The sequence below is a fragment of the Rhynchophorus ferrugineus genome, unplaced genomic scaffold, assembly GCF_030347505.1.
Source record: "Rhynchophorus ferrugineus isolate W39M unplaced genomic scaffold, kcgeb_rfMv2 rfM9, whole genome shotgun sequence".
NCBI classification, from domain to species: Eukaryota; Metazoa; Arthropoda; class Insecta; order Coleoptera; family Curculionidae; genus Rhynchophorus; species Rhynchophorus ferrugineus.
In genome coordinates, this window is record NW_027472588.1 from 38,117,493 (window position 1) to 38,137,930 (window position 20,438).

The window sequence follows — 20,438 nt, forward strand, 5'->3', positions numbered from 1 at the left end:
TATCGCCTTCATATGTGTTATTATCGGTTTGCTGTTGTTCTTTTTGAGCTTCTTTACTGTCCAGAAAGCTGCTCCGATTTTGTGGGATTATGCGTCGATTATCAACTTCTTGAGCATAACTGAATTTTCTGCAACTAAAGGTAATGTTAAGTTCGTTTAGAATGGTTAAAATACTGGTAATTTCTTCATTAAATAAGCACGTCGTCAAATATGCCAGGGCCTCAGCCATATTTATACCAGAATGCAAAAATTCACCAAACTGTACAATTATAACTTTTTCTTCTTTATCATTTTCACTACAGTTATTTGGCTGTCGATTTTGTATACCAATTTCTGTGAAATGATCTTTTACGATGTCTAGTACTTCGGCTCCTTCGGTACATGCTCGTTTTTCGGATACGAAGACATTTTTTGTATAAAAGAAACGCTCGAAAGTTAGAACAAATTCTAAAATGTAAATATCCTTGCTGGGTTGCTAATACTTCTATATAGCAAACAATCTTTCCAATACCACCGCGTACTACGTCATCATTTGGAATATTTCTTTGAATTGTTGAGAGTACATATTTGAGTAGTTGTACTATCGATTTACGAAACAAAAAAAAATTATTTTTTGAAATCTCTACACCTATTTCCCCCCTTAATGTTGTTTTAATACAATTATCATATGCTAACCTTTAGCGTTATTTGTTGTATTGCACAGTTTGAATTAATTAATTCAGCTAATTAAAATTCTGCGAGATCCAGGTGTTTGTTAGAGCGTGCTACACCTGTGCCAATTGCTAATATATTTTAATTCGGCGTTCTAGCTCACGAGGTACGACCCGAAGACATCGGTCTTGTGACGATAAGGGGGCAGGAGGCCACTCAGCCTTTCATGGTCGCTTTCCTGAAGGCCTCTAATAACGTAAAACCAAGAACAACCAGGGATGTTAAAACGAGAGTCAAGAAATCGGATATCACTTCTGTATATGGAAGAAGTAAGTTCTATATTTTCTCGTAATAATATATTTTCATAATATTAAACGCATCCATTATTGTAGATATAGATCAGGAGTCAAGAAGCAGCTGCAAGATAAACACACTGTATATCAGTTTCAAAGATTTAAAATGGCAGGTACGATTTTAATGTATTTGCACAATCTGGTTTAAAAACAATGTTTATTTCGTTTAAAGGACTGGATAATAGCACCTGAAGGATATGCCGCCTATTTTTGCCACGGCGAGTGCAATTTCCCTCTTAACGCTCACATGAATGCTTCGAATCATGCTATAGTGCAAACATTAGTACATCTCATGAGCCCAACAAAATATCCCAAATCATGTTGCGCTCCCACTAAATTGTCTTCGATATCAGTGCTGTACTTTTTGGACGACCACAATGTTGTGCTGAAGAAATACAAACAGATGGTAGTAAAAACCTGTGGCTGTCGATAGATGCATGCATCTATTAGAACAAATCTACTGATATATTCTTTGAGACTGTTATATAAATAATACATATATAATTTAATGGTGTAGATTGTGTGTACATATTCTATGAAAATATTTATGTGGCCATAACATACAAGACTAAAACATTGTAATTTAATTTTTATTTCTCTAATATAATCTGTTTAGGCAGCCAAAGATTAGTTTTATTTTAATATTTTGTTGTAATGGCGCATGCGCCAGTCGCCTAGACTAACCTCCTTTCGCCAGGCGGCTATTTTAAGCGTCATATGTAATTCTTTCATTAAGTAGCTGGCGTTCTTAAAATAGAATGACGTAATCATATTAAATTAAAGTCGTAATAATATTTTTTTAAATTTGTTTCATTTAATACTCTAAATGTTTTTGTACAGTTTCAGAGGGAACATTAATTAAATAAAACTAGTCATTTTATAATATCTAGTCTAAATTCTAGCATTGTGTAAATCTCGAGAAAAAACAAATTGAGGTTCAAGGTATATTAACGACATTAACGAAATTCTTCGTCAGTTGAAATTTGTATTTCCCGCCTGACAACGCCACAGAATGATTTTTCAACCGATCATAATTCGATGACCCGCCGGATGTAGGATGCGGCGCTGGCATCGCCCGAGTGGATTCGACTTTATGACAAGACATGAATTAATTTGTCAGAGCCGAGTGAAAAAAGTGGCGATTTTGTAAAAAACCGTGCCGAAATGCGTTAAAACATCGCCGGGGTCGATTACGAAGCAAGAAAAACGCCCGGTTTTGTGTTCGGCTTGCGGCGAAACTGCATTATAACTTGCGTAGGTTGACTGGGCAATGATATTGTCGAAGGGCAGAATTGTATTTTGGTGCAAATTAAACGTGAATGTGGAGTGCAATTTCAAAGATTTTCACGAGAAACTACAGCTCTAACGAGGTTACCGCTGGTGAAGATCCACCAGATGAAATGGACCGGGGAGAACGTAGAACTTATTCAGAGACTGACGATAGCTTTACCAAACAGGTAAATACACTTCATAAAATTATTGTCATTGTTTTTATCCGAACACTTTGGGCACTTTGACTACCGAACGTTTACAGTTTGTTTTTGAACGGTTACAAATAAAAAATAGAACAATTGTGCTCTGATGAATCAGCTGTCAAATTAGTTTGATTTCCTGAAGATGATTCCAAGACAATGAACTATGTAAAGTAAATTGAGGTTAAAGGTTCGTCTGTTTAGAATATCAAGCTAATAGATGATTATTTTTGATATGCAAAATATATTTCATTGTTATACGAATTATAAGTACCTGTCTCCGAACACCATTTGGTTTTTCTACCTACTTAAAACACTAATTAAACACCCATTCAAACTACTAGAATAATTTATTAGGAAAATGCGCCTACATAGGTTTTTACAATAAGGTAAAAATAGTGTATTCACCATTCTTTCATAATTATGTCATATATTAAAAATATAGTTTAAAAATTAGGTTATATGTTTAATATAATACCCTAAACCTCAATAATATATTTACTTTTTACACATCTAGTTATGGTTATTTTTATCAATAGAATCTAGATATAATATTCATTTGTTTATTAGAATTTCAATTTGTTTTTAAAAGGTCAGTACTTGATAAACTATATTGGCGTCTCGAATTTTAGTATAAATCATAACTATTAACCAATATTACTTATTTTCTCTATGTCATTTTTGTTAAATTAGGTTATATATTTATTATAGTGCTTTAATAGCATATTTACTTCATACAGAGCTATACTGATTTTTAGTTAAATGAAATTGCTAATAAATATAACGAGATAATGTTGATTTATTTATGTATGAACTATAATATAACAATGTAAATAATAGAAAATGTGTTTAAATTATTTACTTGCAACAGGTGAGTATTTAGATAAACTATATGGCAGTACATTGAATTTGCTATAAATCATAATTACTAATAGTTTTACTTATTTTTCGATGCTATTTTTGCTGTATTTGGTTTTCTATATTAATGTAATACGTTTAATATTGAAATTAGTAATACAATTTAAATTTCATGTCCTTTGCTATTTTTGGTGCTATTATGTATTGTTTTTTTGATAAATATTTTATTATTTTTAGCATCAAACTTAAATAACGTATATACAATAATATTTATTTAAATAAATAGTTTAAATTTTTTCTTTAAAATAAATCATTTCTGACGATAATACATACTAGGTTAGTAGTGTCATCTGGCCCGAGTTATAAATTATAATTTTTTGGGGTAAATCGTATACCATTGTTACATATGGCTACGAGCCAAAGCCTGTTGATTCCCACAGATCACTTTAATCCCATGTAGTATTTCCTATCGTTGTCTCTTAAGAGTGGGTTCGATATCATTATATTATTAAGTTTATTAGCAATTGTTTGTCTTGTTTCCTTCAACGACTCCGTAATAAAATTTGGCTCATTCATTTTAAGTAACCGCCACAGTTTTTCTTCTCGTTTTGCGATTCCACCGCTTTTAATCATGTTTGAAAATCACCGTACCTGGGAAAAGTGCCTACATATTTTTAACTCTTTGTGACCATCATTGCTCCCCACCAAGCCTGTGAAGCGCCGAGGCGTAGTACTACGAAGATTCAACTCGAAGTCCGCCGATATCCAACAACAGTTTTCCGGATTGGTCTTTCCCGTAGAGTCCAAATGCGTTTATCCAATCGCCAACACGGTTGGTTGTCTTTAATCATTTGTGACAAATATAATTTTGTGTTGAACCAGTTCGGTGTTTATGTTTTTTTTTGGCGATTCGTAGTGATATTCGCGTATTTTGATAGTTCCTAACAAGGAAAATTTGGTGCTCAAACCAACACGTTGTCATTTATTGGTACAGTGGTAGACATTTTAAGATATCATTATAGTTATTTATCAGCAAGATAAGATTGAAGTCCGAGCGACGAATTATACAAGATACTAGATACAGAATCTTTAGTTAAATGTCGTTTAACGGTCGTTTTTTCTTGTATTTTTTTGTCAAATTCCATCTTTACTCGATAAATTGCTTAGTCAGACTTATTCAGGTGTAATAACCGTATCACTAACAATACCGTGATTGTCGTAAGATATTGTTTGGTCGTTAAATTTTGCAAATAATCCGATGCTTCTTTTTCTAATTTCTACGTTATGCTTTTTATGGTATACTTGTTTCATGCTAACCGTACAGTTAGCTGAAAGCATCACTGGTTTTTTACCGTCGAATTAATTATTTGTGGTAGTTTTTATCTCACTTCCTAAATTTAATTAGTCCAAGAGGTTAATATAATATTAATTACGAATTTGCTTATATTTATTTTTCATTGGTGAGATATAAATGATGAATTCCATTTTTTAATAATAGTTATTAAGCTGACAATACGGTTTTAATTCCTTAATATCTATCTGCTAGCGAAAATACATTTCCGTTTTGCGTTCTGTTTTATATTAATGAATTTTATGTTAAAATAGAATGTCAACATCATTTGTAAAATAAACAATCAAAAAAAAATTATTTAATTTCGATTAATATTTAATAATTGGAGATTCGTTTTTGTTTTGATATAAATGGGGAAAAAACATTTTCGGAGCCTACTTGGCGTACATTTCGAATGATGTAATAACCGTATAATACCGAGTTCTATTTTAACATTTCCAAGCAAGAAATAAATTGCTCTGTGCCGAAAAGATCCGACCTTGACACGAGCCTATTTTCGATGGCCTACCATGATTTTTACCATTCGGCCTCTTTTTTTCCCAAGCCTACTTTGAGTATTGTCGCGATGTATCCGAAGTCGTCGTTCGGTTTGATTCTGTCGCGAATTGCACGCACGCGATATCGATTTCGAATGCATTTCCTTCAATGAAAGCGGGCCTGACCGGGCGTATTAGTAATTAGGGCGGCGAAATTAAGGGGATTAAATTAATCGGGTCTTTGTTACGGGTAATGAGCGGGTAATATGGAAATTTCGGTCTAGTTTTACTTATAAATAATTATATTAGCTCAGGGAAAATTGGCTGAACAATAATGGCGTAGGGACTTTTGTTAAAAAAGGTTTCTGTATTTTTTCAACTAATTTTATCTGTTTCTTTGTTATTATAATCTAGATTTCATATATCTAATTGATTATTGATATCTTTTAATGTAATTTTTTTGAATGACTACGAAAATTTCTACCTAGACAATTTTTTGATTTTATTGTTTTCGACTACCGTTCGTTTAAGAAACTTTTGTAAAGCTAATGCGTCTTGATGGTGTTAAGTGTGGCCAGTTTGAGTCCCCTGGCCAGTTTTGGATTACCCAAGGGGGACAACAATGGACTTGGGGTTTCTCTTGTCACTTATACGGTAAGTTGATAGTTTTCTACCAACCTACCCGTTCTATCTTTATATTTTTTAGTATAGTAATATTGATTTTTTTTGTATTTAAGGGTTTTTATAATCTATTTTTTAGCATTGGAACTGGATTAAATCTTTTAATTCTTTAAACTTAAACATCGGCAAATTTGCCTGCCTAGAATATCTAGATCTTTTTTATAATTGGTTTTGGCTTCTTCATATCTTTATATATCTCATAAATGTATTTTATAACTGGTACTAACGAATTATTTATCCATTCTACAGATATAGTTAAAGACTTCTGCCGTGTTGGGTCATTGTCGGTTGGTATTTACTTTGATGCTGCTACTCTTGGCTTCTGAATTTTACTGGATAACCTTAGACCTGCGTTGACAGGCATTCAAATCACGCTGCTTCATTGATGTTTGTGATCATCCATAGACAATAATGTTCATTCCAGCAAATAGTCTGTCTAAGACCGGATATTTTCGGTAGGATTGGTGTGAATAATCATAGTTCGAAACCCATATTAAATAGTGGGTCAAACAATATAACATCAAACCTTTAAATCGGCCAAAACATTTAAATATTTTTAAAAATTTCTTGATATCTGATGAATAATTTTCGGTTCATTCGATTTTGTTATTAGTTTTGTTTGTGTTCATTTTGTTTATTAGTTATTTCAAGCGTAGAATACTACGAAAACAAACCAGTATTTAATATTATTAAAATTTCTGATAGGCATAATTTATACATAAAATTAGCAATTGAAGGTTGCTTTTGGCCACGCCCCCTGCCTATTAGCTCTGAGATCACCCACTGACTTATAAGAATGACATATTTCACTCGGATAACAAACATGAATCGAAAAATCCTACGTTTTATTGTTTTTGTTCATGCTACGACGCCTCTCATGAATTTCAATGAGTACTGTTTACACAATTCGTCTTTCGAATTACTGTCGTTACACAAAAATCAATCGCGATTTCCATTATCCTGATTTTTGATGATCCTGTGGGTTGATATTGTTATGGAGACATAGGCTGTTTTGATGGAAACTAGAGCGAGTTGTAAACGAGGCTCATAGATGGCGTGGGCAGAAGGATAGACCAATTCATAGACAACTTATTTTTTAATATAATATGTGTATATATATATATATATATATATATATATATATATATATATATATTCTATTATATATATATTATATTAAATATATATATATATATATATATATATATATATAAATTCTTCTTATACCTAACATATTTTGAATTTTGAGTAATAACTTGAACTAAAATACGCGTGTAGCTGGCGTTGTTGATCCATGTGTTATATTCGACCTCATTCTGGTTATTGCTCTAATTTATGTTCTTTGTGTGGTATTCCTTTAAACGTCAAATCCAGGACAGAAAAGAAATACTAGGCTGTTTGGTTTATTACACTATGGGATTTATGCTTCTTAATTGTGATAGAAAGGTTTAAAAGTCTCCTATTACTATTATGTTCGTTAGACACGTGTTTGTGATAAAAGCTCTATGTCGTAACGTGTACATTTTCTAATTTATGTGGTTTTCCAATTTATTTTGTTACTATATATAATATATTAACCTAAAAATCATCAGTCTGGCCTAGATATGACTTTTCCAATAAAAATTAAAACGATATTTTGGAATAAGGAACAATATTTGATGATATATGGCGTTATAACGAATTTTGTTTTGCAGTATTGGTAGAAATTGTAGTTTAAACAGTAACTTGTTGATCATTTATCAAAAGATATACGAAATCCGTATTCTGTATTTGTTGCTATGATTTCTAGTGTTTTAGTGTATAGTGTGTTGATTCTCTTTGGACGTCCTGCTCAATGGATCGTGTTCAAGACTTGATGATTATTTTCAATACTTTTAATCGATAGTGAAAAGTACTTGACACTTTTAAAAATAATCTCTGAGTCATCTTGAATTCTTGGTGTGTTGTTGCATAATTAGTTTTTTTAATTAATAAATCCATATTGTAATACTTGTACTTAACACGACGACATTTCTGGATAAATTTAAAGATATATAATACTGATATTCAGAAGCAAAGATGAGAAAAAGTCTTGGTCTGTATTTTCTTCTACTAAATTCATATTTAAGTGTAGTGTAGTGAAAAGCGTTTTTATTAAACTGTTCGGTGATACGAAACGCATAGATCAATAAGTCTCTTCCACAGTAAATTAGTTTCAAATTTTCTTTTAAAACCGCAATCACATTATCTTCTGATATTTTTAAAATATTAGCTAACGATAGTTTTTTAGTAGGTGTAATAACGTGATATTTTCACACATATCCAGAAGTAATATCATTAATATTTTATTACGTATTTTAAATGGATAAAAATAAAATCATAATATAAATTTCTGTAAATAACGTTATCACAGTGGAGATGTCACTCATAATGTTATCATGTTGCGTATCTCACGTTTCATATTAAAATAAAATTAAGCATTTTTCTATTGTGTTTACATGCTCCAAAATTCCTTTGGGCGACAGATAAAACCAATATCTTATTGTTTTTTAAAAATAATTATGAGATTTATTCTCAATTGATTATCAATATAATTACCAATCAGTTCGTACTTTTGGAGGTTATATTTAAACTTTAGATGATTTTTCTGACAGGTGTTAATAATTTAGAATATATAACTCTATAGTCCAGACATTTTTTGTTTTGTATAGAAGACTGTTCTAGTTTTATATATGCGTTTTTATCGCAATGTAAAACATTTGGTTTGCTATTTATAGATTTGCAAGTCTAATAAAAATACAACTTAAATGTGTTCAACAAAGAATAATTGCACTTTACTTAAGTGAATGTTTTCTTTAATTTAAGTCGTTTTTTGGAAGGAATATAAGGTTATGGATCAATACGTTTTCTTATATGAAGACAAGAAAGAAAGAAATGCTGAATGAGCATTTCCAATTTTTTTTTTGTAAAATCATGTATATTTATCGTTGTCGTTGCCAATTATTTTGGTCTTGTTTTCCTCTTATAAGTGTCGCTCGGGATTAGATATGGCGAATACTGTGGATGGTTAAACAATTCGAGCTTCAATTTTTACCAGTTTGAGATCTAAATCAAGAATATATCATATTATGTTTTAGCTATTAAGAATAGTACTTTCATTCCAATCCATTGATCTGAAACTTAAAAAAATAAGGCGTATTACATTTCTAAATACCTCTTTTTCACTTTTACTCATTACTTATCGCTGTTTTTTGGTTTGTTTTTAATTGATGAAAATTGCAGCCTATAAAACATTCATTACTGTAAAAGTATATCGGGTATATGCAAACAAAACTGATAATTACTAGTTCTGGTGTTTTAAAAATGACCATTGCGACATCAGTAGGAAAATATGCGAATGGTGGTCAGTACAGTTTGAAGTAGTTTGAATATAAGTCGTTATTGGTCCAAAATGAATACCAAACTCAATTGAAGCTCTTTGATAATAATGTTGAAGAGTTTTTTAAGCAGTTAGAAATTACTTCTTGTGTTAATCTCAACAATTCTGTACATTCTCCTTGCGTTTCTTAAGTTTTCGTTTATTTTGACTCTGACAACAAAATACTAATGTAATTAAAATAATGAAACAAAAATAACATTATAAAATATAATTTATTTTACCATTATAGTACTTCTAATGCATTCTATTTATTGAAGGGATTAAACTACAATTAATTAAACAGCCACAACAGTTTATAGGTTAGAGTTGTTTTATTATATTTACATTGGCATATGACAACGGTGTCAACCAGTACTAACATAAATCGAATTTTATAGACGACATACACATGTTCGGACGCATCAGATTTCATTCTGTCTCTTTTTTACTAGAGTAATGCCAATTAGTAAAATGAGAAAGAAAAATGCTCCGAGTTTAAAAGGGATTTTACGTTCTTATAAACTGAATTTGACAATACGCTCGACGATGTTGATGACGTGCATTGGCTGTTTTATTGGAGGGACCATGCTTAGAGGGTATACTAATAAATGTTGAGGTTTTTTCAGTTACTTTCAAGTTTATTCAGAGAAATGGTTGCAATGTGATGTCTGTAGTCTTCTTTCTCTTGTCATAAAAATAATTTAAAATAAAAAGTGCGTTTCTCACACCATACATATCAAAAAATATACACGTTAGCGTTAATTATTACCGGAATGTCTATTTTAATTATGGATTGACGATGGTCGTATAAAATTTCTAGAAGTAGTTCAATGTCAGTAACTTTCGTTCGTAAATCATTGCCAGGACGTTATTAAGGAAGACGAATATTAGATACGATACTCTATTAGTGGAACGAGCCTCCTCTCCAAATAAATTATAACCGGATACCGATATAAATTTTTACACATGTGCATATACGCGTTTTATTCTTCGGGACTTCCGTCCCGTTTCCTATTACCTTCGCTGTTTACGGGACGCGATCGGGTGTTTACGATTACTTCCATTGACTGTCGAGTCGAGACGCCTGTGCATTGTTCGTTTATATTTTTAGCCAGGGGGGGAGGGGCTTCAAAGTCGCATTTCTGATTGCATCGGAAAGGTATTTGGGATAACCGCAAGTCGCCGGTATAAATAAATGGTACTGCGAAACTTTTGATAGATTGCAAAATATGATAAAATATATTATATGGGTATATTAATGACAGATCAAAATAAGCTGTACTAGGGATGCTGAAACATATCGATACATTGTTATTTTTCGATATATTTTTAAAATATCCAAAGTATTTCAAATTAAAATATCGATATTAAAAATTAGGTTTCTTGAAGTAGAATATGAAGTAGATATTATATTATAGTGATATATTAAAAGTAAAACGTGCTGTATTTGGCAGATCAAGAGAAACTGATCTAGGGAGGCCGAAATGTGTCGATATATCGGTAAATGCAACATGAATTAGAAATTATCTCCGGAAAGTTGAAAATAAACAGTTTTAAAAAAGATTGATAAAACAAGAGAGTAAAAAAACATTTGGTATCAGCAAATGTTTGAGGTATATCGATTATCGTCAACACTAGTTACCGTGTTCTAACGTCAGTTTAATAAAAAGTCTCCAAAAAAACTGAACAATGCGGGGAATAACAAGAACATATTGGAAAGTTCTCGTGTCAAAATAGTATTCATTCTAATAGCGTCGATGCAAAATTGCGTTTTCACTAATTGAAATAAAACATTTTCTATTTAATTTTAATTTGGATATAAATGGCATTAGTAATGGGTTATTTTGAGTTTCAATTTGATATTGATTGGATAGACGGGCTACGCGTATAGATAAATATAATACGTATTTTATTGATGTTTTTCTATATTGGAATCTATTTTTTATTACTACTCTTAGTGGTTGCACAATCTGCCCAATAGTCAATAAGTATATATATATTCTATATATATTATATATATATTCAAAGTTTTTTTAGTAATGCGTTGTGGATATTTGTGACGTCGAAACATTACAATGTTGCCGCATCAACTCTGAGTTTTAGTTCAGTTTGGCTTTGACGTACAACAAAATTCTAATCTAAATAAAATAATTGTACAAAAATGTTATCAAACATAATTTATTTTAACATTATACTATATCTAAAAACTACAGTTAAACATACAGCCACAATAACTATTAGGTAAGAGTTAAAACTCTTATCATTATTGCTTTCAAGAATTTTGCGTACGTTTGACAGCTGGTTGCCGCTCGGTTGTCAGATGTACCCTAAATTATTCAAAATATTAGTTATAATTATTACAAGTTATAAACCAGCAAACATTATTTTAACCCTTTGTTTTGTTAAATTCCCAATATGAATGTTAAATGTTAAATTTACAAATATCCACGACGGATTACTAAAAAAACTTTGAGTAGACTATATATACATGTCATGTAGAAAATCACTTCATTAAGTGATGTCCTGTACAAAATACTATTCTATTTAATTAATCTTACGCAACCTTTATTTCCAGAATATGCTTTGATTAATTGAACCGAAATTACTTTTTCCCCGGCATATTATTTGGAGCTGAAGCCTGTACCAAAAATAAGGTCGGCTTGTATATATGGCTCGCCCAATAAAACAGCTGATATACATCATCAAAATGTAGGACGTCAACACGTCGCAATATTGCCGCATCAAATTTTACTTTTGGTTTACAACGTTTGCCGATTTATAATCTCTAGTTACTACCACTAATGTTTTGAAGAATTTTACAGACATTTGGCAACATGATCCATTTAATCCAATTAAACTTTTATAGACTGATTTAATTTGGTACATGTTCCGACGTATATTTTTTTAACTAGGATAAAATGAGAAGGAAAAATCCAGTTTCAGTTTAAAACGATTTTTTTCCATTTTTATACATTTTCGACGTCATCTTTGACGTGTAGTTATGGTAACAGATAAATAGTTACAGCCATGGTAATTTGTAATTTTTAATTATAAACAAGTTACTTTTAGTTAAAAAAACCTTTTAATCTAAATAGCCTAATGCTAAAATGCCTAATTAAATTGGAATTTTTATATAAATGGTCACTGGCGGCATTTCAAGAGGTTGCATTCCTTTAGGCTGGGAAAGCTATAATCTTCATTCAGTTCTTTGAATAGCACGGTTCGACGGTATTGTCATATATAATAAAAGTGGGCTAAGTAAATAGTTGGCATTTTTTTGCAATTTTGTTAAATATATTTTTAATTAATTTTAGTAAATACATATCTAAAAATTACCCCCCATTATTATTACAAATGACAACAAAATTATTATGTTCGTGTATCCGTCAGTAACGTTAACGACAACAAACTTACCGATTGTTTTTACTTGTTCGCATTATATAGTAGAAGTAATAATCGATTCTAGAATACTGATTATTGTATTTTGTTAATTATTCAATTGATAGACTCAGAAGCGTGTATCTGCATATATTGCCACTTCCGCCGGCATATAATTCATATGGTGCGCTTACCGGTTACGCGTCAATCATTTACGTAATAAATCGAACAATTCCGAAACGGTCGGATCTTCACAATTTAATGGTTCTTAAAATTATTAAAATAGACATTATATGCCCAAATAAATTGACACAATGCCCTGAGAAAAAAAGATATATCAAGAATTATTTGATGATTTTAAATGTGTGAATTTGGTCTAGAAGAGTATAGTGAAATATCAATGTATAGTATGAAGTTGTGGGATTGAGAGATTAAACTGAATTAAATTACTATAAATTGATTTTTTTACGTTTATATCTCCAAAGAAATACTGTCGTTATTGAAGTAAAAATGCGGGTGATTTTGCTCTATGGAAACTATTAAAAAATTCTAACCTACTGTGAATACCACTGCATATTATATAATGGTGACAAAAATCGATGAATTTGTAGATATCTTTAAAAGATGCAACATTCAAAAATTTTTAACCTGATCCAGTAGTCTTAAGTGTTAAACGAATGAATGTGAATGTGTCAAAATTTTATGAATATCTGGCGTTTCGATTAAAAGTCCACAAAATATTTTTTCGCGTAGTTGGTCGGTTTTTTTCTTAATTTCAGAGTTCAATCAATTAATTGATGCCTATTTATTAGTTAAATTATTTTAATTAATACACTCATTTGTTACAGGCTAAACAAAGGGCCTCCATAAAATGGCTTTTATCTAAAGCGTTCAACAACAAAGTTCCTGAAAATATTCGAGAACCATTTTATAAAGATCATGAGGTAAGTTTTAAATTGGCATTCTTAATCTTTTTGTGCGGTTTATTGTAAAAGATTGGTTGATTTGTCCTTTTCAGTCTTTGCCGTTTACCTTGGAACAACTACCCAAAATTATACATATAGATGGCTATATTGTAACTTTTGTTATGACTAACGTACATTTAGGTTTAATTAGTAATTGTGTTAAATTAGCTATTTTACCGTTTAATATATTCAGCTAATTTTATTTCTTTTATTAACAGTTTTAAGGGTCACTGTATTTTCCTATTTATTATTTTGACGATATTAGATATGAACAAATAACTAATATTACAAAAGAATTGTGACTCACTTGAATTCAGTCATCTTTAAAAACATCCAAATATTAGAAGTTTCCTACGTATATGTATTTTATATACACTTTTTCTAAAATGCCGTTTGTGTGTTGAGCGTTATTATAAAAATTAGTTATATAATTTAATTCCGTTTCTAACTTCTCAATTAACATCTCTAATGTGATATTTAGTCGTTTGACACTGTAATTGGTATAAATTGCCATGTTTCATCCATCGTCACGTCAAATTTCGGTTTGTTACGTTTAAACATGGCCAAACACTTCTCAGATTCATCAACACGTTCTTGTTTTTGGTCACTTCACTTCATTTAGACGTCCACTGCTTTATGCATCATCGGTGTCCCCACGACCACGTTTAAAGTCAGGAAACCAACGTTTTATTGTTATTTCTGATGGAGCGGAGTCCTTATAACACTTTTCAAGCCATTGCTTCTCTTGAACGGCATTTTTCCGATCAAGAAGCAGTGTAAAGTTAAAACTTTGTAAAGTTTGAAATAAAACTAGTGCCACTCTTAGCACAATAACTCACAAACTTATGAATAGAATATCATGAAATTTTATGAAGGTTAGTACTAACTGAAAAAGCCCAGTGTTACTGGCGGTTCAATGTCACCTTACTTTAAACGAGACCCTTATAATATAAATAGATCAGGTCACCAGAGATACCAGAAGATAGAACAAATATAAAGCTAATTATTTATTATTAAAAATAATATTTTATAGAAGTGTAAAATAATAAAACAAAAACAATAAGCACAACGAATTTATTGAACATTATAGTAGTGACATGTAATACATATTTTTACTCGTCATCTCATATAATTAGACATTTAAGGATTACACTTAATTATACACCCACAATAGTTGTATGGTGTAGGGTTCTTTTATTTTATTTTTATTGAACACACTCTCCCCTAATGCACTTGCTATATCATCTACAATGGACTCAGTATCCTTTCATCTCCTATCTCCACAGACATTGCATATTCATAGCAATTATAAACATATAGATGCTCACAAATCTTACACACTACAGCTATCCTCACATATTTGACTAAAACCAACATTATTTTTTTATGTTTTATCTTGGAGTTCTATTTCAAATAAGCGGAATCCTGCTAATCAACATTAATTATATAGTCATCTTAGCTTTTTCAGCCCTCTGATAGGTTAATAATCATCCTGCCTTAGTAATTGTTAGAAAATTATCCATTAAATTCAGTAGCTCTTCAACTGTCATAGTACCTTGCCTTTTTAGTACATGTGTTTTCAATAAATTATGATTCAATAGCCATATTTGTGTTAATCCCTTTCATTCTTCCATGAACAGTGAGCCCTCATGTTTATTCATTATTATTACAATAATAAAAGCATATACTTATAATTTCATCAGCTTCTTGTTACACCAACTTAAAATATTACTTACGGCCTAATGGGGATTAAAATATTTTAAGTGAACATCACTGATAAAATACAAAATATCAAGCATTTGTTGAATCCTTTTTTAATTTTCATCTAAAGATGTAATAGTTTATGTAAGGAAAATGTTACAAGTTTTAAAGAATACCTAACAATACTTCCTGAACTTGCTGATCTATTCGATTGGTCTCAAAAAAAAATACAACTGGAAACCTAGTGTTCTTGTCATCCTTAATTAATGTTATGGTTAAATCCATATTCCTTTTATTTACTATATGGGTGCCGTTTACTTGTATAATATATGGGTGGTCTTCATCCATGATTGAATTCATCAGACCCTCAACAAAATATTTTTTACCTATGACAAATATACACAATTGCACCGAACATGTACACATTCAATAATACTATGATGTTACCTTTACGTTACAAATACTGCAATATTAAATATAAATGATTTTTTTGACTTATTGAGTTTGTACAATCACGAACAAAACTTCTAAAATACCAAGTAAAAGAAATATTTTCCTTACGGTTAATATATAAACATAACCACACTTCTACCTATGGCAAATCTGTCAATTCGTATTAGTCCGAAATCACGAAGTGGGCGCAAATATAGCCAGTGCGTTCCAAGATTTTATTGGACTGTCGTCACCAGACACTAAAACAATTTCTTAGAATGTCTAGTGCCGTTTTAATCGCATTCTACAACATACGTACATATTTCTATTTGTAAATAACAGAAAAAGGCCGTTGCTGTTATCGACAGTTCCTTATCGTCTGCCCTGTACGTTCTTAACCTTGTCTAGATACTCGTATTGCAAGCCATAATCCGAAGCTTATACAGTCCGGCTGTTCGGTAAGTTTTAAAAATAACGTGGATTTAAGACACAGACAGGATGCGCATACGGCTAAACCATTTACCGTTTGCTGATTTTATAAAATGGAAAATAAAATTCGAAATGTATTATGTGGGTTCGGTCCATGTCAGGAGATCAATTATAAATTTAGATAACCAGCCGTGCAATTAAATTTAATATTGAGTGTTTTTTTTCCATAGAGTCGCGTCTTTGAAGGTCCTTATTTTGGTCCTATTTATTATTCACTAGTTTTAATGATATTTCGGCGTGGTTCCGATGAAACATTATAACGAAAGTAATTTATTTTTGATGTAAGATTTCTATTATTTTCATTATACCGGATTTTTCAATGAGGACGCTCGATGTCCGTTTGACCTATTTTTTATTATTCAGTCGCTGATGCTAAATCACCACAGCAAGTTACACATTATTTCTTCATTTGACGAAAATACCTTTTTATACATAAATACGTTATTCTAAATCTTTCTCCAAAGTCTATATAGTCATTGCAATAAAACAGCCAATGCACGTCATCAAATTTTTGAATGCAATGTCACATATATTCCGGTTTGTTACGTTTAAACATGGCCAAATACTGCTCAGAATCATCAACACGTTCTTGTTTTAAATCAACAATGAGCAAACGCGACACCCAGCTTTCTCATAGTCAAATGCTCATACAATATGAAACCAGCACGTTCTTTTGATATCTTTACGATGTCCACTGCGTTCTGCATCATCGGTGTCTCTACTACCACGTTTGAAATCAACAAACCAACACTTTTGAAGCCATTGCTACGCTTGAACACTATTTATTTAAAACACGAAATTGTTTTTGATATATTGTTTTGAAAATAACAATAGTAGTGTCACTCTTAGCACAATAACTTGTCAAATCGTGTGGGATCCAACGCGAACATAACTTTCACACAGCTAAGTGTTCATGTAAAATCGCATATATGCTGGTGGAAATAATGCTTAGGGATGCCTTAATCTCACAATAGGTGACATGCCTATTCCTGAAATATAAATAGTGACCCTCGTATTCACAAGTCCAGTATTATCCATTACTGTCTATTATTTATAATTAAAATATGAACGGTACAGCAAGAAACAAACTATACATTTATATATATATATATATATATATATATATATATATATATATATATATATATATATATGAACAATCCAAAGGTACTAAAGCTCTTACCAGTGCCACGGTCAAATGGCTGCCGTAATTGATTGGATTCTACTTCCCGATCGCTTGTGAATGGCAACGTCGTAAAATCAGGCGGAAATCGCCGAAGTTTGCCGGCGGCCAACGACAATAAAAAAAGACGTCGCCACAGATACTTCTTGAACAACCCACGTACATTACTGGTCAACCAAGTGCGACTAGATTCCTTCTCTAGGAACGTCGACGTGTTATTTATTGTGCCCGTAAATATCCGTTTACGTTGACATGTAGGCAGTGGTTCGAATGAAATAATTGAATAAAAATATTCGATAAAAACACGTTATTACTCTGACGACGTATAATAAAGCGTTTCTCCATTTCCTATTTGGTTTTCACTTCGTCTGCTTTTTTATTTTCGGCTACATGTTTAAATGATGTATTGTAATCTTTATTTTTATTTTGTACTTATTAGGTGTGATACTAAATCTAAATAAAATATTGGTAGGCGATGTTACGTTGGATAATTCTTGTTATAAGCCATAAATAAAAAATATAGTAGTTTTTACTACCTGTAAAAATCTCCAGTAATATTACAAAGAAATCAATACTTGTAGAAAACATTTTTTATTATACTAAACGGCTAAACAGGATTGCCAATGTCGTCAATTTATCAAATTTTCCAAATTGGAGAGAAAAATTGCTAATTCCCCCCAAATTCTCCACAAAACTATTTTAAATAATGAAACAACTGTCAACCGTTTAAGTGATATTTAGGTTTTATCTTTTAATAATATGGATGTTATGAATTATAACGTTACACTTTTTTCAGTTCAATTCGATTTAAGAACGAGTGAGTTGCAAACATTGAATTGTGATCGGTGATGAAAGTAAATCATATTTTATGCATGGAAAAATTGAAAATCTGCCTCCAAAAAAAAACAGAAATTTATATGGCAATATATATTATTTTATGCTTTAAGATATATTTGAATCTAATAATTTAATGATACAGTCGGTTTGGAAATACTTGGAATTTAAGAGCAGCATGATCCTTCTACGGAAGCAATGATTGCAAGTTCGAACCCCCCTGATACCATAGCTGCTGGTTTATGTCTGTGATTGTGTATAGGTAACAGTGTAAAATTGGGCGTTGAATTTTTTTATCAAAAAGTCTATTCATGCCATTCTGCAACATCCATATTTTCCTGCTTTAACTCTGTTGAAGTTCTGGCTATTTATTTCGATTATTTTTCGTTATTTAACTTTTTTATTTGAAAAGTCTTATTATCTGGCCCCAGTGAAACATAATTTTACATCTTTATATTATATTATATTAGAAATTGAAAGTTTGCATCCGTCCCGGTAGATGATAGCTATTACACGGCTCAGTGATCAGACCCATCGTCGATTTCTGCTACATGATTACGGTCAGTGCGCTTCTGCTACAAAAATGTTAAAACCATGCAGACCGCTTGAAATCTACCATTAAAATTAATGGTTAATGCCTGGTTCTGGGCGGTTCTCTCTCGAAAGGAAATAATTGTACTAATGCTATTTTCTCCAGAAAAATTATTACTATGAATTATTGACTTTTTTGTCGTCGATATTGATTTATGTTATATTCTCGTAATATATTCGCAAAAATGCTATTATTAAAATATCGCCTTGTTTGTAATGTGTTTATTTTAACATTATAGTACATCTAATACATGTATAATAGTTTGTAGGTTAGATTTGTTTTGTTTACGTTGAACTCTTTTCCACGCCACCCGTTTTTTTATGTAGTCGTATCCCCCTGGAGGCCTAATCCACCTAATTAACAATTGTATATCTGAGAAACGTATTTTACTTTCATTCGAGAGCATATTTACCTTTGTACGTTTAGTTCTTGTTTCTGGTGTTTACTTGTCAAGTCATCTTGGTATTACTGTATATTTTATTTCTTCTGCTACTATTTGGGTATTCATTCTCTCCTCATATGTTCTAATCTAATGCTCATGTTTAATTTTGAACAATTGCAATCATAACTATGCACACAAATCTTTCACGCCATTTCATAACTTTAGTTGTTTCCACTCTCATCACTCTGTCTCAGGAATTTACAGCATTGTACAGCATTATCACATATCCTGAAAGTTTCCTTCAGTCGCTTTCACTTTCCGACTAACTGTCCAATTCAGTCACTAAACTGTTAATTTTTAATCTGCGTAAAATATGTTCACGATACCACCATTTATCAATTACTTCCTCTGTATGTCTTATCGAGTTGATCCAAACCGAAGGAAACCGATGGTTGACAATGCTTATTTCCACATATCCAAACAGTTTTTGATGGAATATCCTTCTCGACCGGCAATTAATTATTAATAAATATAATGACCAACAAAACCTAATCGAATGCTATTGTAACTTTTACCTTTTTCCATCAATTTTGTTGTCTTTACACTTTTTTTGTGCCACAAGAGTGCCACAATGAACCATTTTGAATAATTCAGGTTTCATCAAAATACACAAATTCAAATAGTTTATCTCACTTGGTCTTATTTTATGCCTTTAAAAATTGAATCGTTTTAAGGCAATGTCTGGAAGTTCCATTAAACCTCTCCGAGGGTTATCTTTACATCACCGTCTTTACACCTATGCCCTGTAAGAGTATATGAAAGGATGTCTTACATCCCTCAAAAAGCTGCATGTTTAACTCTTTTATGTATATTTTCCAGATAGACAATTTTCTTTAAAATAATTTTTTTAATTATTTTTATATCGTTAAAATAGTTTGTCTACTTACTGTTCTTATACATTTCGTATATTTCTATATCGTATATTTGGTCTCAAATGGAGCCAATATCAAGATAGTCAAGATTCGTCACCCACTTTGAATGCAGACGGGTTTTCTTGGGTGAGTCTAATGTATTATTCTTCATTTTGTAAGCGATGTTATTCACAGTACTCACGCTAATATTTAACGGCAGCAACCCGCTAAAAAAACATTTTCAATAAAATTGTAGGGACTATATCATCAATAATTAATTACCTCTCTAACGGAAATTATAGGCAAAAGTCCCCCCCTCCATTATCTCGTTC

The 20,438-nt window shown here is 31.3% G+C and overlaps 2 protein-coding genes and 1 long non-coding RNA gene across 19 annotated transcripts in view; 2 read left to right on the forward strand and 1 right to left on the reverse strand.

The window, feature by feature from the left end:
- Positions 1 to 1,629, forward strand: part of LOC143202896 (protein 60A) — a 56,281-nt gene extending 54,652 nt beyond the window's left edge. For both annotated transcript variants that reach the window (XM_076414893.1, XM_076414892.1), the window contains 3 exons: positions 810 to 980; positions 1,044 to 1,117; positions 1,177 to 1,629. In XM_076414893.1, the coding sequence (XP_076271008.1) occupies positions 810 to 980; positions 1,044 to 1,117; positions 1,177 to 1,437 (506 nt within the window). In that variant the 3' untranslated portion in view covers positions 1,438 to 1,629. The remainder of the gene's footprint in view (positions 1 to 809; positions 981 to 1,043; positions 1,118 to 1,176) is intronic.
- A 425-nt stretch (positions 1,630 to 2,054) lies between these two features.
- Patronin (calmodulin-regulated spectrin-associated protein patronin) overlaps positions 2,055 to 20,438 on the forward strand; it is a 48,070-nt gene continuing 29,686 nt past the window's right edge. For 13 of the 16 annotated variants that reach the window (XM_076414792.1, XM_076414794.1, XM_076414798.1 and 10 more), the window contains exons 1-2: positions 2,055 to 2,461; positions 13,466 to 13,561. In XM_076414792.1, the coding sequence (XP_076270907.1) occupies positions 2,324 to 2,461; positions 13,466 to 13,561 (234 nt within the window). In that variant the 5' untranslated portion in view covers positions 2,055 to 2,323. Of the gene's footprint in view, positions 2,462 to 5,271; positions 5,816 to 13,465; positions 13,562 to 20,438 lie in introns of those variants that run through there. The other 3 variants (XM_076414795.1, XM_076414801.1, XM_076414808.1) reach the window with 1 other exon arrangement.
- Positions 15,530 to 16,164, reverse strand: LOC143202920 (uncharacterized). Its single transcript, XR_013007247.1, has 4 exons — positions 16,035 to 16,164; positions 15,876 to 15,975; positions 15,731 to 15,810; positions 15,530 to 15,669 (listed from the first exon to the last, which is right to left on the reverse strand). It is a non-coding gene; the product is annotated as an uncharacterized LOC143202920 (long non-coding RNA).